The sequence below is a fragment of the Neopelma chrysocephalum genome, unplaced genomic scaffold (assembly GCF_003984885.1).
Source record: "Neopelma chrysocephalum unplaced genomic scaffold, ASM398488v2 Primary Assembly neopelma1_82, whole genome shotgun sequence".
NCBI classification, from domain to species: Eukaryota; Metazoa; Chordata; class Aves; order Passeriformes; family Pipridae; genus Neopelma; species Neopelma chrysocephalum.
The window spans coordinates 3,724,047-3,747,316 of record NW_020897744.1 but is presented as its reverse complement, the minus strand read 5'-3'; the positions used below and the strand labels follow the sequence as shown (position 1 = coordinate 3,747,316).

The 23,270-nt window shown below is 41.9% G+C and overlaps 1 protein-coding gene across 2 annotated transcripts; it reads left to right on the top strand.

Moving 5' to 3' along the window:
- The first annotated feature begins 1,176 nt into the window (after positions 1–1,176).
- Positions 1,177–22,038, top strand: TAF15 (TATA-box binding protein associated factor 15). Of its 2 annotated transcripts, XM_027690854.1 has the most exons (16): positions 1,190–1,265; positions 5,147–5,183; positions 6,187–6,235; positions 6,420–6,510; positions 6,589–6,706; positions 9,342–9,625; positions 10,439–10,553; positions 16,563–16,597; positions 17,180–17,212; positions 17,792–17,901; positions 18,435–18,564; positions 19,806–19,895; positions 20,919–21,003; positions 21,094–21,179; positions 21,281–21,383; positions 21,680–22,038. In XM_027690854.1, the coding sequence occupies exons 1-16, from the start codon at positions 1,256–1,258 to the stop codon at positions 21,717–21,719; spliced, it is 1,416 nt and encodes a 471-aa protein (XP_027546655.1). In that variant the 5' UTR covers positions 1,190–1,255; the 3' UTR covers positions 21,720–22,038. The 2 variants fall into 2 exon arrangements, with proteins under 2 accessions (XP_027546656.1, XP_027546655.1); XM_027690855.1 differs by lacking the exon at positions 16,563–16,597 and having other exon boundaries at positions 1,177–1,265; positions 6,420–6,706.
- The last annotated feature ends 1,232 nt before the right edge of the window (positions 22,039–23,270 follow it).

Here is a 23,270-nt window from a genome sequence, read left to right as displayed (position 1 = left end):
TTCCAGTTTCCATCTATGACAATCCTTCAGTCCCTAAGGAATGCACAAACACTGAGAGGCTCTCCTAGAGCAAAAGATCCCTCCACTTCCCCTGGCTATGGAGCATTGTTTGGGATCTGCCCTAATCCCAGCATTGCACAGGCAGCCTTTGTGAGGTCCCAGGTTGTCACAGGAAGGCTTATGGCACAGGACAAAATGTTGTGGCTGGAGGAGATGAAGTTTCTCAAGAAGAAACCAAAAGACAGGCAGGGAGCTCAACTCACACCCCCCCTCCCTTTTTTTTCAATTAATCATTCCAGTCACTGCCTGTTTTGCAGAAACTTATTTTCGGCTGTGGCAGTGGGATTTGCCTCCTCCTGCTATGCCCGGGGGGGGAAGAAACAGCCCAACTTCTCTGCAAATCTGCTCAAAACATTCAGCTGAAATCAGAGAAGGCTCCTCACTGCCTTTGAAAATAAAAACAGGGTAAAACCTTGCTGTTCCCTAGCTGATGCATGTGCACACTGTCCCTAGACAGAAAGGTGCAACTGCTAACTTCCCAACTTCCCCAAGAAGGCAGCTTGATCTGAAACAAGAAATACAACTCGTAAAAATAATCAGATTAAACAATCAGCGTTGCTTTTGCTGTCTTCTCAGTTCATCACTCCTCCTCTCTGAAGCAAACCTTCGCGTTTCATAGAAGTGGCTCCCAAGCTCATGACCCCTTTCTTTAGAGCATTCTCCAAGCTGATATTTGCCTTTTTTTAAGATAGCCAGAAACCCTGCCAAACTATTTTTTCCCTTCCTTTAGAACCCAGATTTCGGATGTTTCCTTTAAACTCCATTCAGCATCTGCCACAAACGGTGATGCACAACCGGGGCGCTGCGAGGGAACCGCGGGGGGGGGAGGGAGGCCAGGGATGGGGCGAAAAGCCGGGGCGTACAGCCCCATTATCTCCCCGTGAGCACCCTGACCATGTATTACTTAAACTAATTCAGCCCTTTTACGCGATTCCCGGTGGGCGCGCACAGCCCTCAAACACACGCACAGCACCACCACCCCCGCCCGCTGTACTTTGGCACGGCCCTTCTCAGCCCCGTCCCTCCCCATCCCCCTCAGCCGCGCGGCGAGTGGTAGGCGCCGCGCGCGCCGATTGGCCGGCGGGCCCCGCAGTCCGCGCGAGCTGCGGGTGCCTCAGTGTGCGCGCGGCCGGCGCGGCGGGCGGGTCGGTCCCTGCGTTCCCTCCGCTCCCACCGCCCCCTCAGCGCCGCCGCCATGGCTTCGGGTAGGTGCCGACAGCCCCCCCCGCCGGGCCCTCAGCCTCGTACCGGCGGCGCGGCGGGTCCGCTTGCGGGCGCGGTGGGAGGGCGGGAAAGCCAGCGGCCATGTGGCGCAGGTGGGAAAGGCCTGCGGCCATGTTATATGTGAGGGGGAGATGGGGGGGACGGACGCGGTCGCTTTTGCCTCGCGCCCCCCTTCCCCCCAGGCTCGGTGAGGGGGAGGGGGGCCACGCCCCCCCGCCGGTGGCCCCTGTGGACACGCCCCCTTCGGCAGAGGCCACGCCCCCTCCCCGGGGAGCCCCCGCTGCGCGAGCCGCGCAGGCCACGCCCCCTTCGCCGTGGGGGGCGTGGCCAGGCGCGCGCCCCCCGTGTCGCAACTGACGGGGGGGGGGCGAGGGGGCAGAGTCCCCTTGGGGTCCTCAGCTCGGGGGCTGCGTGGGATGCAGCCCCCCTTCTCGGTCTAGGACCCCTCCTCTGCTAGCGTGAGCCCCCCCTTTTGGCCTGTGCCACAGCCCCCCCTCAGGTGTGAGGTGCCGACTCCGTTTTGGTTCGTGCCCCCCAGTGTAGGCTCCCCTGTTTGGGTCGTGTACTACCCTGTGCGAAATGTTAAATGCCCCCCTTTTGGCTCGTCATCCTTCCCTGGTGTGGACCCCCCGCTTGGGGTTGTGCTCCCCCCGTGCTCCCCACGGTGTGAGATGCGGACCTCATTTTGCTTCATGCCCCCCACTGCAGGCCGTTTTGGGTCGTGTACCCCCCTGGTGTGTGGTGTAAGGCCCCCTCCTCGTGGGTCATGGTCCTTCCCCCATGTGAACCCCAGCTTGCAGTTCCCACCCCACTCTGTCCCAGTGTGAGATGTGGACCCCCCTTTGGGTCGTGTACCCTGCCATATGTAAGTGCTCCCTTTTTGGGTCATGGCTGTTCCATTGTGTGGATCCCCGATTTGGGTTCTGTTGCCCCCTCATCCCGTGTGAGATGTGAACCCCATTTTGGGTCCTGCGACTCCCTACAGCCTGATTTATGTGCTCCCCTTTGGATCAGCACCCCCATGGAATGGAGGCACCCCCCCCATTGGGTCGTGCCCCCCTTTCATGGGACATGCTCTCCCCTTCCCACCGCAGGGACCAGCCTTTGTGTCCCAGTATCTGCTCTTCACACCCGGGGGGTGCCAGCAGAGCAAAGTCGGGGCTTCACATCCCTCTGCTCTGGGCTTAAAAACGCCCTGGCTATCTGTGATTGTTTTCCAGCAGAGGATTTAGTTGAGCACAGAGGCAGGATCTGCTCTCCCGGGTGACCTGACACAGCCCAGCTTCTCCTGGGGCCTCTGCGAGCATGTTCTGGTGCTCTTTCCTCATCCCCTTTGAGGTTGGATGTTTGGGTCTCCCCAGCAGCGCTGCCCCTGGCAAGCCGTGGATAGCAGTGTATCCCAGAGTGGGAGGAGGAATTCCAAGGCCATGTATGCTTTGTGGAGCGAGCCATGTTTTGTTAGAGCCATGTTTTGTTAGGGTCGAGCCGTTTTGGTGTTGTCTCAGGTTGCATGTGTGAGTGATAGATGATACAAACAAAGCAAAGTGTGTTAAAGGAATCCTTTAAGGCAAGGAGCAGTTGTTTACCAGGGAAAGTAAATGTGTCCAAAGCTACTAAAACGAGTCCAAATAATGATTTTTTCTACTAAATGAGTAAAGCTTGGCTGTAAACTAAACCCACCTTCTCTCCGTACCTCAACTACTGACCAGTCAAGTCACCTGTCTCCTCTATTTTTTCTTCTAATATTCAAACATGAGGTTCTTTTTCTGGTGAGAATATTGAAAAGCAATGCTGCTTCTTTATATAAATTACATCATATAAGAACTTTAGTTTTCAAATGTACACAGCAGATTCTTCTAAGAGAAATACACCCCCTGGGCCTTGCAAGGTGATTAGTCTCCTGTGCCCCACTTCATCCACAGGAAATTTTTCCACAAGCTTTTTAAACATTCAGTAAAAACGTGTATCCAGGAATTTCCAGAATAAGCTTATTTCAAAAAATATTTACAGACTCTTGTCCCCCTTGAGCCCACAAAAATAAATTGATCAGAAATCTGTGAGAGGTCCAACAGAGGATGTAGAAAAATGTATAAATAAAGGAAATTCCTCTGATTCTGTGTTTTCATATTTTACAGGCTCCTTATCTGGTTGCTCTCAGACTTTTCCCAAAGTGTTTTGGTTTGGCAGAAGTTTGTTAGGGAGAAGCTCAGGAGATTAGATGTAGTCCTTCAGTTTATAGCTAGTTATATCCTCACTCAATAATTCTTTCTGATACAACCGTTAATATTCTTTGCTTTAATTAGCAGCATTAATGGAATAGAAATTTTAGAATTAAACCATAAGCATGCTTCAAAATGTTACCTATTTAAAAGTAATCTTTGTGATCATTTCAATTCAAACTAGGTAAAAATTTTACCTGCCTCTCATTAAAACAAGAAACTTGAGTTGCACATCTACACTGGGTTTTTAATTGCCTTTCAGTATGAAAAAGCAATGAAATATTTGTGTAGCAGTGCAAAAGGAGGAGAATATTTCACATTTGAGTAAAACTGCTTTATAGGACGTGTGAAATGAAACATTATTTCATCTCAGCTTTTGGTTAATGTTTCTGTTACAGAATACGAAATTTGATACTTTGTGTTGCTTTGAGGAGATACTTTATTGCTAAAAATGCTACTTCATGTCTGAGTAGCTCAGTTGATACCCTCATCTCACATCCTCACCTCTGGTGATGCCCTCATCAGACCTGTGTTTAAGTGTACGTGTAAGCACTGGCAGGATTGGATTTATTACCTGCTGAGGGAGGGATAATGAGCAGATTCAGCAATTTGATGAGTGCTTTGATTGGAAAATGATTATAGTCATTTATGACATTTACCCTGCATTGTAATTAATTCTCAGTGTCAGCTTTTTCGGCAGTTCTGGGTGTAGAGCTTGGAGAGAGAACGTGGGGGAAAGACTGAAATTAGGGATGAAAACAGAGAAGTTCCTGATAGTTTTTATTAGACCACAGCCCCACAGTGTTTATGTAAATTCATTAAGTGATTTGAAAGGAACAGAAAAATTGCAGGACTGTTACCCAGAGTGACAGTACTGGGAAGGCTGGTAGAGACAGGGAGAAGGTGTTTGTGTTTTCACAAGACTGTGGAAATTTCAAGCAAATTGGGGCTCCTGCATAGAAAGTGAGACTGACAGAGCCTGTGCACTGCAGAGGTCCCACAGCAGGGGCCGTGAGGTACCTCTGGAGAGCTGGAGCCTGCTCCTGACAGTGGGAATTCTGATGGAGTGATGTGTGTGTGTTCTGTGTGGCTGCATCTGTCACGTGCTGCTGGGCTCTCAGCAGCGTTTTTCCTTTTGCAGTATGAGCAAAGGGCATTGTCACGGCTCCTCCATCCCTGATTTCTCCAGATCCTGCCCGTGCCTGTGCCCTTTTGCTGGGCAGAGCTTTCTTAGGGCATCTTAAAAAGGTGTTCAGCAGACTAACCTACTTAGCTTTGCTTGATTAATTAAGCTGCTGCATTCTGCCCGTTGATGATGGTGCCATATTCTGTAGCCATTAGAGGGGTTGTGCAGTCCCAGATATTTGAAGAGATGCCTTAAAAATGGAATTCAGGTCTTTGAAAAAAGACAGTTCCAAGTGGCTGTAGCTGTGTCTTGTCCCCCACACCCTGTGCTCCTATCATCCCAGTCTTAACATTTTCTCTTAATAAAGAGGAAGCTGTCTAACTCTACAGGGAAAGTAGTTGCATTATCCCATGTACTTGAACCTTTTTACCTCTCCCCAAATTTTTTTCCTCCTATACTAAGTAAAGGACTAAAATGTTAAATGGAAATTCTCAATATGACTTGTTTCTTTTTCTAGATTCTGGAAGTTACAGTCAGTCTGGGGGCCAACAGAGGTATGTGTGGGGTTGGTTTTTTTACTGTTAGCAAATACACCAGCAAAATAAAAGACCATTTAATATTCCCAACATGATGATTGAATCTTCAGGCATGATAGAGCGTTGATATGCTTTTGGAGTTATGGGTGCAGAAAGCTTGCAGCTGAACCTTTATCAAGATGTCTTATAAAACAAGAAAAAACAGTCTGTATTCCTGAAGAGAGGACAATAATCAGATGTAAATTGGAATGCCATCTCGTAATAGATCTTTTGAAATATGAATATAGGGAAATATTTTTCATGTGACTGCCTTAAGCTGTTCACTAAGATTTTAGTCAAAGGTTATTATATTTATTGTAAGGCCCAAAGCTGCAATTTGGGGGCGTGCTTGAATCAGGGAAACAAGTGTTTTTATGTAAGTGTGAAAATCACAGCTAATGCTGAGTGTGCTAATGAAAATCACAAGGTTCTGTGCATGTAGCACTGCCTGAGTTTGGATTTGTGTCTGAGCATGATGAGTTTCAGCACATGGTTCTTCTGTCAGTTCCTGAAGGCTTGAAGTGGCAGAATAATGAGTAAGTATAATATAAAACTAGAGTGGGTTTTGATGGTGCTGTTATTCTTGGATAGTTCAACAAATACCAAACAGACTGTAATTAAAATAAAATTGACTCTGTAGGAATGTACTGGAAAACGTAAAGGCCCTTTGTTTTATGTAAAGTTTTCTGGGATTCTGAAGAATCTGTCAAATTACAGTAAATCCAGCTTTCATGTAGTTTAAATTTATGCTTGAAATGCAGCAGAAATTAAAATAAGCTCTTCTGGCTTCTGACAGTCAAGGACTAATTGTGGCAACAATTAGTTCACTGATGTGGTTCTAAAGTGCCTGCAACTGCAGTACTCGGATTAAACACCTGTTTTGGAATGAAGAGAAACTTAAAATGACACCAAAAATACCTTTACTTTCCAATCTATATGAAGGACACTGCAAGCATTTCCTAAATGCATTTTTCTCTTACAGCTACTCGTCCTATGGCAATCAGAGCAGTCAGAATTATGGACAAGGACAGGTATGTTGAAAAAAACATCATGTCTTTCAAAGCAGATGTTCCTTGGGTGAAAATAATTGTTCCTGGGCCAGGAAGAATTCCATTCCCAGCTGTGCTTGATGTTTGCAGTTGTGTCTGGCCAAGGAAAACTGTAATTACCTGCTGTGGAAGTTACACTTATTTGAGTACATTCTTGAAATTACAGGGATATTCTGGTTATGGGCAGAGTGGAGACAATTCCTCCTATGGACAGAACTATGGAAGCTATCATGGGAACTATGGACAAAATCAATCAGGTTTGGCTAGCTTGTTACATTCATTGGCAGGAATTAAAAGGTGAATATTGACTAAAAATTTTCTTCCTCGATTTCCAGGTTATGGACAAGATTCCCAGGGATACGATGATGAATCCAGTTACGAAAATCAGAATCAGAGCTCATACAACCAGCAGTCTTATGGCAGCCAGGGGCAGCAGAAAGGGTCATCTAGAGGGTAAGGAAGCAGAGTTTACCAGTATGTATTTAAAATAATGTCTAGCAGTTGTACATTCTTAACTAGAGCTATAGCAAATTTCCTTTCTAAAAAAGGCAAATATTTGAAAATCCACATTCTTAAGACATTTTTAATGCCTGAAAGATCAGGAGGTACAGGAAGAATATTTCTTTATATAAGGATGGATGCAGTTGTTTTGAAGTCCAACTATATGAGGACATACACTTTAGAAAGTCTTTGGATAGTGGTTGCAATGAAGAGTAGACTTTGAGGAGTATTTTGATTAGGAAAAAGACATAACAAATACCTTTCCAATCACATTCTTCTGCATAAACTTCCAGTGCTCTTCTATTAACTTCAAATAAGCTGTTAGCAAGGAAACTCATAGCTGTTCTCAGATTGCAGGCTACTTATCTGGCTCAGAATGCCTTTTCTTGATGGAAGAAGAATAAAGGATTCAAAAATGTAATGTAAGATTTAACTTTCATTTTGCCAGCTGAGTAGAATTCTGAAAACATTGTGGTTTTACATCCTCATCAATAACTTCAGTGTGCTCATGCAAACACTGCACTCTGATCCAGAACTGTGCTGTTGCAGATGTGTTTGACTTGTTAAGTGATGGTTGTATCTGATTCAGTTTCAGGAGAATTAAGGATACAACTTTGAGAGTATGTTGGAAAACACAACCTAACTTCCCATAATGGCTGAAAAGGCCACTTAGTGCTAGAATACCTTCATTGTCTAATTTACAAGCTTTGTGTGTACACCCTGGGGTTACTGCTCATCTTGGAGCTTTATGAGGATCATGTGACCTCATTAAAATACACTGTCATGTTCTCAACCTCATTCTTGTGTCCAAGGTTCAAGTATTTTTGTAGTTTTTTACAAGGTGATAAAACAATCTGGACTTGAGCAAACCTGTACTTGGTTTCTGGTTTTGTAGTTATTATTACAAAACATCTTAATATAAAAAAAGCAAGGTCTTAATCTGCCAGCAGTAGGTGCTGTCACTCAGGATGTCTTTTTTCCCTAACAAAGGCAGGAATGTGGTTAAGTTTTGCTTTGCTTTATTTTCTGGGCATTTATTAGAGCTCTACAGTGGTAATAATGTGGTTTTTAACTCTGTAGATGTGCACTGGAAAAAAAATGCAGCATGTAGATTCTCCAACAAGCTGTTCATGATCAAGAAAATGAAGAAAAGACATTGGAGGGAAACTTTTTGATGTGTGGTTGTAACAAATAAGGAGAAACTGAGAAACTAAATGATAGCAGCTTACAAGAGGGTGGACACAAAAGTGTAGCTGTCACATGTGAAGGGGGAAAGCAGCAAATAGTGGATGCTGTCAGTGATGCTTCCTTCACTGGGGATGGTGCAAAGGCTGAAGTAGAGCTGACCTTTTTGAAGTGAAGATATTAATAAAAATCTTTACAAGCTGTTTACCACTGGGATTAGCAAGGTTAAAGCTGAGATCCAGGTTAGGACTGGGAGAGAGCAGATTAGATGGTATTTACACAGATGGGATATTTTGAGATTGGTTGGACCCAATGGACTGGGTCTTAAAATGCTTTGAAAAGCTGGTGGAAACTTTCTATAGGCTCTGGAATTTTTTTTTTTCTGAGATATTTTGACTAGCAAGTAATATTACCCAAAGACTGGAGTGGGACAGATCTAGTGCCTCCTCTTTTGAAAAAGGATGGAAGCAGGGAGGAGGAAGAGAAGAAAGGATGGCAGAGCTCAGAGATTTATTTTCAGTTACCAAAAAAATAAGACAGTTAAGGCACAACTAAGTACCTGAGGGAAAACAAAGGAATGAGTAACAGCCAGTGTTCCCTGGATGCAATTTATTTCTCATAAATCCATATTATGTCTTCCTGTGAAAGGATAACCTAGATGGAACTGTTCTCCCATAAATCTGGATTTTCAGAATACTTCTGTTTCTGCTTTGGAAGCTGAAGTAGCCTAGGGAAGTGTGGTGTAGGTGAGATTCCCTTGTGGTTGCTCTAAAGTTATTAGTCAGAAGATTTACGACTCCCTCGTGGAATGTAGAGCTGCACTGTGTTGGAAATATCCTGGATGTGCTACTGCTCCGTGTTCCTGATGAAGATTGGTGGGGTGTAGATGGCACTAAAGTGAGAAGAACTTGCAAGTGTGTTAGAGACCATCACAGGAGTTAGAAAAGCTCTTGACAAATGGTAGAATGTCTAGAAGAAGAGAGGTGGCAATTCAGTGAAAGCAAAATTGGGGATTTGAGAGTTTTTAGGCAGCAAGTCTCAACTGTACAATACAGCATGAGCTGAGCACTGAGGCTCTACCCTGCAGTTCCATAGAGAAGGATTTGGTGTTTAGCAGGTCATGGGCTCTCCATCAGCCATTTATGGTACTGGGAGAGGGGAGAAAGCAAGTGTTGTACTGGGATATGTGAAAGGAGGGATGCTCTTAAGTTACCTTTACAGTGGAAACTGAGGAAGCCAGGTATATCCCAACAGAGATGAAACAGAGTATTTTCACATCCATATGCCAGTAATGAGGTAACTGTGACCAGGAAATTGTAGCAATGTCATGAATTTTCAACCATTACGTTGCTCTCTGTTCTGTGAACGTTTAGCTATTAATTCAAATTCTTTTTATTTTAAGTGGAAGAGGCTCTTATGAACAAAAGTCAAACTATGGTCAGCACCAAAGCTCTTATGACCAGCAGTCAAGCTATGGACAGAACCAAGACTCTTATGACCAGCAGTCAAGCTCATATGACCAGCAGTCGGGCTATGGCCACCAGGGCTCATATGACCAGCAGTCGGGCTATGGCCACCAGAGCTCATATGACCAAAAGTCAGGCTATAACCAGCACCAAAGCTCATATGGCCACTCTCAGCAATCCTACCAGTCTCAGAAGGGAAGCTATAGCCACAACAGCCAAGGTAAAATTCACAGGTTGAATTCAGTATTGGCTAATAAAACTGAGCAGAGACACTGTGAAATAGTTGGATTTCCTTCCACAGGCAGTTATTTGGTGAATAGTTAAAGCTCTTCTATTGATACTCTTGGGGGATGTTTTATTTGTTAAGACTTTCAAAGCATTATGCAGAGGTGAAACACTTCTGGGGTCCCAAAATGATTGCATTTGCTTATGTTAGAGGCAGCCTTGCAGAATCCCTGTGTTCTGCAAATTCTAGATGGAATTTTCTTCCTAAGCTATTTTGAACCTTCTTCCTGCATGAGGGTGACATGTCTTGATCAGTCATGAAGAGCTTTTGCACTTCACATTCCAGCTTTATGCTGTGTAGGTGAATTCTGAGAAGAAGTTTTAAGATGAAGCCTTTTTTTTTGCAGTAACTTCACACCAGCAGCACAACCCACTCTATTTATCCTTGTTCTGTCTTCACTGATGTCTTTTGCAAACTGGAAAGGCTTTATGGAAGTCAGATGAAAAGTATATTTTAGACAGTGTGTGTTTAATGTTTGGAAAATGGAGTGTAATTACAGAGTGCTTACATTCTAATATACCTTGTGACCCTGGAAGCCAAGAGAGATAAGGGAGCAAAGTTTGTTTTGGTTTTTTTTTTTCCAGTTACTTTGTGGCACAGATGATCTAAGAGAGATTTAGGAGTTGATACTTTTTCAGATTTAAATGGCAGGCTTAATGGAGAGGGGTGGGAACTGAAGGGTGTGAGTTTTCATGCACTGCAGTTTGCACTCAATTTACTCCTGCTTTGTTTTACTCATTGTTCCAGATGATCGACGTGAAAAGAGTAGGTATGGAGAAGATAATAGAGGATATGGCGGGTCACAGGGAGGAGGTAGAGGGGGATATGACATGGATGGAAGAGGTCATATGTCTGGATATAGGTAAGTGATCTCCTTCCAGTGCCTGAAGTTTCCTTACCCTTGTTTCTTACGATTTAGCTGCTTTTAATTTCTGTTTACTATATGTCTGTTCCTAAAGTGATTCAGATTTTTATTTCCAAAAATGGAAGGTTTCTAAAATTAAACCTTTCTGCACTGCACAGAAATACATTTTGCATAGGAAGAGCTCTTAGGTTCAGATAGATTGAGACCAAGCATTTGATTGTTCTGACACATTTTGTTTGCATGAGTTGCAACACAAAAACTGCCCCAGCCCATCCCTTGTTTTCAATTACAAGAAAACCAACAGCCAGGGATCGAGAAAGTTTTATAAATTCATAGCTAAGGTATGTAGTTATTATTACAATAACAATTACAATTTAGCAGGGAAGTATTTTGACTTTGCAGTAATAGGAATAATTTAGTAGTAACATTACTTGTTCTTTGCTCTTTTTGCAGTTCTAAACTTCTATTTTATACTTCTATGGATTATTAAAACACGTTTTTTATTATTGGTTTAGCTGTCAGTCTAAACACATTTATTTTGGGTAGATTTGAAATACTAACAATGCTGTCACCCCTTTATCAATTGCCTTAGGCCCTGTCAAGAAAATTTATGCACATACTTAATTTTGTGCTTGCAGATGATTTCATGGAAAGGTCTGAGACTGGGACCTTTGCTTTAAAGCCTATTGAATTAGGCCATAGGACATATAATTTATTAATAAACTCTCCCAACTGGCTCCCCTTTATGTGCCTCTGAAATGGTTGAGGGTGCAGAGTGTTCACTGGTGCAGGGCAAGAATGTTGAAGCTTCAAGTGAGCTTTGAGGTGTTGCTTGTCAGCCCTTCAAAGGGCTGCACAGCTCTGGGTTATTGCTAAACTCCAGATAAAATCCACTATAATTATACAGTGCTGTATGTTGGAACTGATCTAATTTAAATAAAATAATCCAATACTTGTGTACTTTTAAAAGCAACATATTTTTAACCATATTTGAAATTTGCCTGCTGCTCCCCAGTTGTACTTCATGGTTTGGTTTTAGTGATGTAGGTGGGCCCTACCTCTCCTAAATAGGTGTGATAGCACAATGACAAGAGCATATCAATAGTTATTTTATGTTTGCTGGGGTTTTATATAATATAAACTTAATGCATAATTTTCCTATCATAATTTATATAATAAACATATGTGATTAATATAAATAAACATAAATGTATATAATACAAAAATCTGTAATATGTAGTACCTTATATAATATAAACTTAACTAGCAAAATAATTTCTAAGTTGATTTTCAGTTAAAACTGAACTACTTTTTTTTTTAAATTAGATTTTCTTTGTGGATGAGGGTTTTCCATATTCCTGTGAGAAAACCTGGATTTTTAAAAAATCCATTTATAGCTGAGCCCTTTCCAACAAGAGGAATGAATGTGAGCTTCAAAAAACACACTGGTAGATTGTCACTTGGAAACACACTTGGGTCTTTGCAAGATTAAGAAAAATGAATTAATGTCTGTGAAAATAAAGCCTCTTCCCGTGTTTTTCCAAAATGTAAGAAAACTTTTGGTCACAAATCCATGTGGATCATAGTCCTTCAGTGGACTTGGAAGCCAAAAGAAGGAGAAGAGGGGAGATGAACAGAGAGGTGGGGGAAAATATAGCAAAGTGGGAAGGCATTTATTAGGAATTCTGTCTGCTTCTGCTAAGTGATGGTGTCTTTAATAGCATCTGTAGTGGAAATTTGCTGGAAGTACAGTGTCATATGTGTTTATTCAGTCTTTTTGCATAATTTTGACAGAGGATTCTGCTGCTGACATACATATTTTACCCAGACGTGCTTATTAGAAAAGTCTAAAGGGTCAAATTAAATAACAAGCTGTATAGTCAAGGGGAAAATAACTTGTAATAAGGTATGAAATGATGTTTAGTCCTCTGAAATTGTGGGGTTCAGGTGTTTTTTTTTTTGAGAAGGGTGTTTCTCTTAAGACATTTTTTTTTTAATTTCCTGGGAAAAAATATGTGTAGGAATATCAAGTCAATCTCCAGTAACCATCATTGTCAGTTGTTTACTTTGATCACACTTTAATGCTTAACATTAAATTGTGAAAATTCCGTAACCATCAGGAAATGATCTAAAAAACTTGTCTACACAGATACTTTCACTACAGAGAATCCCAGGATGGTTTGGGTTGGAAGGGACTTTAAAAATCATCTCCTTTCACTCCCCTGCCATGGGCAGGAACCTTCCACTAGACCAGGTTCCTCCAAGCCCTGTCCAACCTGACCTTGAACACTTACAGGGATGGAATAATTTTTTTAATGGTCTCGAGTTGCATCTTTTGGGATTTTAGTAGAATTTTCCCACCCCTTTTGCTTTGAAGCTCAAAAAATTGATGATCTCACTAATTTGTGTTGTGGCTAAGAAGTAAAATATTTTCTCCTTTTCAAACCCATAGTAGAAGAGTGTCATCTTCTGGTTAGAAGGCAGGTCTTGAGAATGAAACTCACCCAAGGCTCCTTGTAGGATTAGTCACCTTTTTGTTAGTCCTCATCTGAAAAATAAGGAATGAATTGCTTATTGTGGTTGTAGGACTGAATTGTTCTGGTTAAGCCTGTAAGTGGGAAATACAGGAGCAATACAAAGCAGGTGAAAGAAGCTTTGCCTTTGACTCTCTGCTCGTGCAAATTGTGTTGGTGAACTACACAGATGCAGTTTGGAAAGGATTTATCACTGTGTTAGGATTTGTCACAGAAACCCTAACTTTGCTCAGCAAAGATTATTTTTTAACTCTTGTACTGATTTATGTTGATGTACTATGAGAAAAAGCTACCCATGCAGCTTGATTGTTGTATCAGCTATTAGGAATGGGAACTAGTGGGATATAAAGAAACTGCAGCTCTGTGCAAATGTTTTTTACTGTGTGATTTGTGTTCACAATTAATATTTTGACTTGTAGTAGGTATGCTTGAGCTTATAGAGACTTTGGAAATACATGAACAGAGGCAAATATAGGCAGGAAGAAAAAAAGCCATGTCAGTGACTACTGGTGCCCTAAGCATTCCTTTCTTGTCTGTAAAAATACACAGTTATGTGTAACTCCAGCACACTTGGTGAGACATGTTGGAGGCTGAAATTTGGTCCCTGAATTCTTAGTGCTACTTCTGCCAATATCTGATGACTTTTTAAAACTGCATTTCTTGTATCTGTTGTGCTGAGCTCCCCATGTACCTGTGCCTTTAATTTAAAGAGCTATTCCCAGCTGGAGTGAGCAATATCCAGATGAACTCCATTTACAGTCAAGTAGGTGATGATGAATCTGAGTATAGGAGAAAAGAACATTGGACATTTCTTTCACAGCAGCAGGTTTTTGTCTCTGTGAGTGGTGCCTCATCATATTCTGGCTGCCTGCAGTTCAGTCTCTTATTTATTATCTTAGTTGGTGGCACTGCTGAGTTCCAGCTGCCTGTTCATGTTTCTAATACAGAATGTTAAAACTCCAAAGTCCATCTGGTCACCCATCTCTTTGTCTGTCTGCAGGCCTGGTGAAGCAATGGGCTGTGAAACGCTACAGTTATATTTTCACATGTTTTAGGACAATAATATGGGAACTAATTCAGCTGCTGAGATTGAATTTTGGGTCTCAGGAAGGGGTAGATCTGAGACTGTGGCATCAGCTGCTTGCAACCAGTTTCTGTGTTTGAATTCACTTGCTGCAGGATATCTACCTGATTCCAGGGGATCTTGGGTAGCTTTGCCCAGCAAGCTCTGGAAGGTGACACAGTGCAGCTTTATAAATCACATATAAAATGTGACTTAAAAATATAGGAAAACATTAATCCATCATCAAAGGTATCTGTCAGTGAACTGATGCAGGTTTTTTTGGGGTTGGTCATGTGGGACTAAGCTGAAACATATTTTGGCAAAAACATATTTCTGTAGACATTAATTAAAACTAATTAAAAATTATGCATTGCACTTGTTAGTGCAGGGTGCAGAATTACTGTAGCACAGATAGGAATTGGACATTGGACTATGACTTCCTTTACATTTTATATATCCAACTCTCACTTCACAGAATCATGGTGCACATTTTTACCCCAGCATCTTACAAAATCCTCACTTCCTGTAATGTCCTGCATTTGTTGACACAAAATTATTTTCTGTACATTTTTAGATTGTTGGGTTTTTCAAATTTATGTCTCTGCTGCTGTATAATTTCACATCAGAAAACATGTTCTGGATATTGCTGTCCTGATGAATTGGGACTGTACTCTGGGGTTGGAAAACTTTGATAACGTTTCCATGGTTGATATTATTCGCTCTTGTTATTTCTGAGTTAAAATCCCAGAACAGGCATCCTATTAAAAATTGTTGTGTCATAATGAAGTTCTTTTTTTTAGCTGAAGTGGAGATGGCAGAAAGGTATTTACAGTAAATTTTATGATCACCATTGTGTTTTTATCACTGAAAACAGCCAGCCTTGAATAAAGACCAGCATTGATGTTGCATATAAAATTCATTCATGTTACCTCTTTAATGAGCAGAGTGAATTACTTATGAGTAAATGACACTGCAATTTAGCATTCAGATTTTTTCTGTAGCACAGCATTAAAATCTGCAGCAAAAATTTATTTGAAGAAGAGTCCCAGTAAAAATGTAACCTGTCGTGACAAACATCTGGGTACTGTCACAGAATGTCAGTCACCCGCCAAAGAATGTCTCTTAAACCAGGTTTAATAATAACCTGTTGGAACCTTATTTCTTTGTTCCTCACTTTGGGCAGATTTTATCTCATAAATGTTAAGTATCAGCACCTTCCATTCATGACTTTGCCAAAGAAGTTACTCCCTAATTTTATTTCATTGTCTTTTGCTGGATGCTTGTGTGTTTGGACTGTGCTGTGTGGGCAGAGAGAATTAAAACCTGGAGTGACTTCTAGTCGTAAAGTGCATTGGTGAAGAGGCACAACAACTCCAGAGGCTGGAATATCCCTCTGCAACAGGGTTTGAGCTCACGCTGCCTTTATCTTGCGTGCAAGCTCTCAGGATTAGGTCACCCTGCCTAATTTTGAGGTGGCAGCTCTGCCCCCCCCACATGAGGGAGGACAAGCAGGCAGTTGTACAGTATGAAATAGTCTTTCTGACATTTGGTTATTGACCTTCTAAAAAATCCAGTGGTTGTATTTTTCCTGAAGGCTTTGAGTATTGATTATATTGTGTTCATAACATGGATGCAATTAAAAATGCTGTGGTGGAAAATCCTGCAAGTACGAACCTTTCCATTGAAAAGAGTGAGGGTTTATTTTCATGCACATAACTGGAGGCATAACAACCTGTTTAAATCCCCTTCTAACCTTTGAAAATTGATGTGTGTAATCTCTTAACTTGGTCTACATTTTGTGCCACAGGTTTCAGAATGAATGACATAAAACTTCACGGCCTCTGCTTTTGAAGCTCACATACACACACCTTCTCTGTAATGTCAAGTGCTGTAGTACAGTAGGTCCCCACAGCCCCTTGCTCAGAGAATGGCTGATTCTGCTAATTTATCCCCTGTATATAAATGCATAAAAATGGAGGTTAATTAATTTTAGCTCTTTTTTACTTCTAGAAAAGTACTAAAGTACTAATTATCCCAAAGTAGCAATTACATCTACAATTAAAGCCCATTAACCTTCACGAAAATAACGTTTTTGTTTAAACCCCAGTTTTTAATAGCAGTTATTTTGGCTTGTGGGATGGGAGAAAGTATTGAACCAACAACATGTGGATGGGTTGGTTTAAAATACTCCTTAGGGCTTCTCTTCTCCAGTGCAGCACCCTGAGAGATTATTCACTTTCATGTAATTTAATCTTTGAACGTGAGTGGGTAGTGAGGAGAACATAGAGATGGTGCTTTAGCTGCCAGACAGTAACTCTCAACTTGTCATCAGTTAACTGTAGATTGAGCCTTGGGCTCAGCATGTAGAGACTTAAGGAAGAAATCATTTCTTCAATTTTTCCTCTGCAGTGGTGGTGACCGTGGTGGCTTCAAAAATTACGGTGGTAAGTGCCGAGTATCCAAAAATGTTTCAGTGGAAATTCTTTATAAATCTAAAAGCCACCAATATCTTGTTACTATCTAGTAGAAGCATTATAGAGTTTTGGTGAGGCTGGTGTGTTCACGAGTTTTAATAGCCAAACTTGTAGCAATAAACTGGATTTCTACTTTTGTCAAATTGCATGAAAGAATTTGTGGAGACAGTGACGTTCACCGGATTTTTTTTTCTTTTCTTTTTTTTAATTTTTGTTACAAATGCTTCTTAGAATGGTACTAGAGGTAGAAAAAAAAAAGTGGGAAACTGCTTGGTGATCTGACAACCAGCATTTGCAAGCAAACACCAGCACAGCATCAGTGTGGCAACTGCCACATGCTGCAAGTTAAAGAACACGTTAACGTCCTACAGACACCTTCTGTTGAACGTTTAAATCTAAATATTCTCTAAGTCTCTGGTTAATGTCTTAGATCTTAGATGCATTACATACATTCTTTATATATTTTCTTGTTGCTAAAAAAGTCACTTGGAAGTGCTTTGCTAAAAATAGTCTTTTTTCTTTCTTTTTTTTTTATTCAAATCCATTTCATAGGTCAAAGGGATTATGGACCGAGATCAGATGCTGGTAAGAAAACAAGCAGTGAGTGGGAGTGGATTGTGGTTCTTAGGTCACTGCTTTTAAAATGTATGTCTAGAAAGATGGATGTGGCTGCAATTCCCGTGGCTCAAAAGAAATGTAGCTAAAGCATGTCTTCCTTGAAAGAAATGTATTTTATTAAAGTGCATGGGAATTTTTGGATGTTCAGGCAGCAAGTAAGAATTTGCTGATGAACTTTGGATCTGCCTGAGCCAAGCAGCTGCTTTCACTGCCATCACACTTCTGCTAAGCTTGTGTTATTTAAAACACACACTGCTCTGGTGGGTTGGGATGTCCAGCTGCATGGAGAAGTTGAGTGTGTGGCAGGCAGCTGGTCAGCTCCCGAATGTATTCCCTGATGTACTGCAGCATCTGAAGGTGCTGCGTGGGCCTTTTTGAAGTTGGTGGTGTTAACTTCAAAATTATGCTCCCTGCTCATCCTTTATTTTGCCCAAGATGTCTTTGGGATTTAAGGGTCTGCTACTGGGCAGCACAGAGCTGAGCTTTAAATGTTGCTGCTGTTGCTACCACAGAAACACATGGTAAATGTAGCTTATTTTTCCATAGATTCAGAGTCTGACAACTCTGATAACAACACCATCTTCGTGCAAGGACTCGGGGAGGATGTTTCAACAGATCAAGTGGCAGACTATTTCAAACAGATTGGTATTATAAAGGTATGTGAAATGAGAAGTCATTGATCAGAAGGAAGAGAACTTGTGGAGCTGGTGTGTTGGAAATGTACTGGTATCATTCAAGGCAGAGTTCACTTTGACTCCCCAGCAGTTGTAGATAATATTTTATCTGAGTTCCCAGCTGACAGCTCATTTGTAGGCTGGCAGCACTAGCACCTTTTTCCTAGTGACATTTAGATTGCTTTGTGTCTCTTCTTTACTCTTTATAACCCTGACACTCTATCCATTGTAGCACCCTCATACACCCTCACATGTGTGCCTCTGTGTTCTGTGGCTGCTGCTTCTGTTTCTGCAATTCTAAATTAGGATTTTGGGCACTTGGCCTCATTTTTTTCCAACGCTGAGCCCATCCATCATTACTTCATGGAGAACACTCAGTTATATCCTTCAGTTTCTGCAGGCCAGCTCCAAGAGAATCTTCTTTCTAAAGATACTTAGTGTTAGCTCTTAGTTTATGCTCTAAACTGACTTTACCAGTGTTTCTCCCATGCCAAGTGTACAACCTTTCTTTTCAGACCAACAAAAAGACTGGCAAGCCTATGATAAATCTTTACACAGACAAGGATACTGGCAAACCAAAGGGAGAAGCAACAGTATCTTTTGATGACCCTCCCTCTGCTAAAGCAGCCATTGACTGGTTTGATGGTGGGTGAGAGTACCTGTTCTTTTTGCTATTTATTAATCTAACAGCCAGTGGAAGAAGCAAATCAATAACCTCATTGGGGACCACATGCTGCTACTTATGTGGCTTTTCAATTTGTTTTTTTGGTGGATTTTGTGTGTTTTTCTTAAACAAATACCTGTATTTCATGGGATCTTTTGTGTGCTGAATTTCTCTCTCATTTGGTGAAACGGCAGCTGGTGGTTTAGACCAACAATGTGTAATGAAACTGGGGAGGTTTGCTGCTCTACCTCAGTCACCCCTGCAGAAAGTATGAGAGGTGGTGTTCATGTCACTTCTTGTACAGACCAACAGAGCTGTAATCTGTGTTAGCAGCTGGAGGGATTCCCTGTGGTGTTAGTATTGATATTTTTAGACTTTGGGAATGTTTATGGCAATTTGTGCTGAGTGCTCTGTATATACTCAGTGAAGAACAAGGGTTTTTAAAATTACAGGCTTATCCCAGAAATACATTGATGTAAAATGCTTCAGACTTGATGCAGGAAATAACAGTGACACTCTGGTAGTAGTAAACTTGAGGGGGTGAGGGAAAAGTGCCTGCTCCTGTCACCTTATGTGTGCACAGAATTTTAGTGATACTGGGTAGAAACAAAAGGACATACTCTACATCTGGTATGAAATGATACTGCATAAAAAAGCTGGCATGGCATGCTGTTTGATGGTTATATTTTGCTATATAAAATGCAAATTGACTTTTGTTTAGGAGGGTAAAGCAGATATGACTGTATAAGGCACATGTGCAGTCCTGTTTGCTCTGTGATAAATGTTGTGTCTGTGAAGAAATGAGACAGAAAAACATGAACTTTTAAAATACACTCACTTGAGAGTTAAGTTTTGTGCTGGTTGTTGAATGATACAAAAGCCTTGTTGCCTGCCTTGGAATTACAAACAGAGTTTGAACATCCCAACTAGTTATTCTTGAACATGACCAGAAATCTTTTAAACATCCTTATATCTGTTTAAATTGCAACCTTCAGATCTCATTTAAACTAAAATATCTGTGGGTTTATGGAGAGCCTAACAAGTACCTCAGTGTTTACCATCTCACCTTTGGACCAGTGCTTTCAAAACCAAGAGATTTACTGCAGCCTCCCTCTGTCTCAAGAGCTTTGTATTCAGTCTGTGTGTGCAAATCACTTCTGCTCTCCTGGGCTTGCTGCTGTGTTGTTGGGAGCTGTATTGATCCTTTTCTCTCCTTCCACAGGAAAAGAATTCAATGGCAATGTTATCAAAGTTTCTTTTGCAACTAGAAGGCCTGAATTCATGAGAGGAGGTGGAGGTGGAGGACGCCGAGGTGGGACTAAAATCTGTAGAATCCTTGTTTTTGTATTGTTAAATGCTTTTTAACTGTGATTGACTTATGCAAGAGAAGTTGACTTTGAAGCAGTGATTCATCAAATATATGAGCCTTTGGGATTCTGCCAGGAAAGGGAGTAATGAGGACTGAACCAAGTTAAGTAAACTGAAATCAGTAATCTCTTTTGCACAGCACAGAATTTATGCTTTCCTTTAGAATTGGAAAGTCTGCAGATCTTGTCTCAGCGTTGCTTTTAAAGAGAGAGTGTAACAGTGATGCTGAGGCTGTACCAGTCCCACGTACATAGGTGTGAATTCCCAGTGAGCATTTGCTTGTTACAGCAAAGCCTTGAGATACTCTGATGTTTCCAGCTGGTATTAAGCAGGGTACATTATTCAACTGCTATTGACTCAGAGCAGCTGTTGGATGTCTGACTCCTTTAATTAAAGAGAGTCCTTGATTCTCTGCATGTACAGTTTAGTCAATAGTCCACTGGATATTCATTCCCATTTTCCAGGAATCATGCTTTGGGCGGTGGCTGTCAACAAATTTTAGTTTTTAAATCAGGCAGATAGGCCTGATTAAAAATGATTCTTCAAGAACTTAATTTGTATAAAAGTTCTTCATCTTTGTAGTGCAGAAAACAAGACTGTTGTCCCTGTGCTCATGTCAGAGGCATCCTGGCATTAATCCAGACAGCTTTTTGTTAAATTTTTGTTCTGTGACTAAGTCTGGCCATATGTGATTGACATTATACGTTGTTAAATCTTTCTGAAACTTTATTAATGCACGTAGTGGGTTTATATTTACCCATTGGCAATTCAAGCAGAGCAAGTTTCCTTTTACTGCTGAAAAAGAATTTATGATAAATAGTGGGGATATATTTACATTAAATACTCCTTCCACCTGAAAAGTCTGTCACTTGGGTTCTGAAGCCAGTGACAGTCCTTACTAAATGTTTCTCATGTGCAGGTCATAGACACTTCCCCTCCTTTATTCTGATTATAATTTTGTCTGCAGGTTCACGAGGTGGATATGGAAGAGGTGGGGGCTTCCAGGGTAGAAGTGGGGAACCCAAAAATGGTGATTGGGTTTGTCCTAACCCGTAAGTGTCATTTTAATCGGGCAGGGGTGCTTCATGTATGCTCTTGGAGTTTCTTCCCAGCTCAATCTGGGGAATCCTTGTCTGTTCCAGGTCCTGTGGCAACATGAACTTCGCTCGCAGGAATTCCTGCAACCAGTGTGGTGAGCCCAGACCAGAAGATTCACGTCCTCCAGGAGGTGTGTAAAAACAGCCACATCTCTTAAGTGTTCAAAGCGTTCGTGTCACCTGCATCTTTCTGCAACACCTGACTGATGTGTCTGTTTGCCTTTTGCCCCAGATTTCCGTGGCAGAGGTGGCTATGGAGGAGAAAGAGGCTACCGAGGGCGCGGGGGCCGAGGCGGCGATCGGGGAGGTGGCTACGGGGGCAAAATGGGAGGAAGGTAAGAGGTGCTTGGCTGTGGAGCAAACAGACTGTGGAACTGAGAGAGGGACTGTGGGAAAAGGGTTGTTTATGTATGCAGGCACAACTCTGCTATGAAAATATTAACTACAGATAGGAGCTTCCGGAGAAAATAACCGAGTTTGTCAGTTGAGTGTGTTTTGTGAGCATGTTTGGACGAGGCTCTCTAAACACAGAGCAAGGCACAGACGTCATCGTAGAGATGTTTGACTGGAAGGGACTATTTGTTACTTGCTTAACTTGTCATTTGCTTATAACTTTCTCTTTCCCTTCCAGAAATGATTTCAGAAATGATCAACGCAACAGACCATACTGAAGACCACTGTGAATGTTTTGTTTGTCTTCTTGATGCGTTTGATAGTGAAATTGCCTGCAGCTTCACCCATGGCCTCTTTGGATAGTGGAATTGAGTGAAACTAGATTTTTATTTTGGTGGGAGGGACTGGGGTGGTTTGGGAGGATTTTTTTTTAAGCAAGACATTGAAATTTAATCTTAATTTCAACATTCTCCTCTTTTTTTTCCCCCATACCTTTTCAACAGGCCCTAAGAAGGAAAAGGATAAACTGTAAAATATTGCCAAAATATGAAGTGTTTTGTAATACAACAATAAATGCTGATTGTTTTATTTGTGAAATCCTACTGTTTCACAATTACTTCAGTTGCTTGTGTTTCCTTACATATTCCCAGCGTTCCTGTGATATGACCTAAGCAGTAAGTAAGCCCTTGTTTGGAATGGCACTGCAGCTTTGATCTGAGCTTTCTGCATTCACAAAATCTGCAATTAAGTTGGTACCGAGCCTCCTTGCTATCCATGCCCTCTATCCCAGACTTGCAGACTTGTCCCCTCCTCTCCTATTCCCTCTAAGACAGAACTCTGTGCTGCCTGCAATCCTACCCCACACCTGCTTGGGTGCAAGGCAGAGCTCAGTGTGAGTGTGTTCTCCTGCTGCCGAGGGCCAGAACAGCTCAAAAAACAAGGTGGGATTGCTTAAAAAAAGAAAGAAAAAGGTGGTTTGCTATATGTTGCTGTATCTCTAGTTGCTGCTTTTGAAATGTGGGGGATGCAAGCAAGTGCTGTGTGTAGCTGATTCATTTGAGATCAGGTATGGGTGAGATTCAGTAAATGCATTGTGAGAATTTGGGATTCAGCTGCGAAGCCAAAGGATGAAGAAACAATGGAAGTTCATTATCCTTCCTCTGCACAGGTGAGGTGCTGGGAATCTGGGAAGCTGGCACTGCCCCAGTCAGCTCATGTCCAGTGCTGCCTTTGCATCACAGGCCTTTGAGAAAGAACGTCTGGCTGTCCAATATTCCAGGGCAACACTATAAATACAAGTTCTTGGGGTCTGTAGTTACAACTGGGCTCACAGAGCTGCACAATATCTCAGAGAGAAATGAACAAAACTGGCTTTTGTTAAGGTTTGTAAGGCAGCTCCCCAGCTTGGTGTGCATTCATGGTCATGGTAACCAAGTTCAAATGAACATTACCCATGGCTGTAAATGTAGTGACTGTGCTGGGCCTTTTTCAGGTTTCTCCTGGGAAGCGTCTGCTCTGTCAGGAAATGCCTCTGTCATGGATTGTGGGCAGCTTGTTCCTCTTAAAACAGTGGAATTTGAGGTATATGTGTATTAGTGGCAGTATAAAATTTAATGTATGGCATGTGAGGCTTCAGAAAGGCAAACTGTTGACCAATTCAGTATCTGTTGTTTTGCTGGGCTAGAAGAGTTGGAGGTTGATGGTTTTTAAGCTGGAGTTATTATTTTGAATTAAGAGGCTAGAGGGTGCTCTTGCCCACAGCTGCACTGGCACATCCAGGAGCAGAGGCAGCTGGATAGAGTGGAAGGAAAGCAGGGATCAGCAGCCGG

Excerpts from the sequence above, each read along its gene's own strand:
- TAF15 (XM_027690854.1), top strand. Across the intron at positions 6,707-9,341 it reads CAGAAAGGGTCATCTAGAGG|TGGAAGAGGCTCTTATGAAC; the intron begins GTAAGGAAGCAG and ends TTTTATTTTAAG. Across the intron at positions 16,598-17,179 it reads TGGCTTCAAAAATTACGGTG|GTCAAAGGGATTATGGACCG; the intron begins GTAAGTGCCGAG and ends TCCATTTCATAG.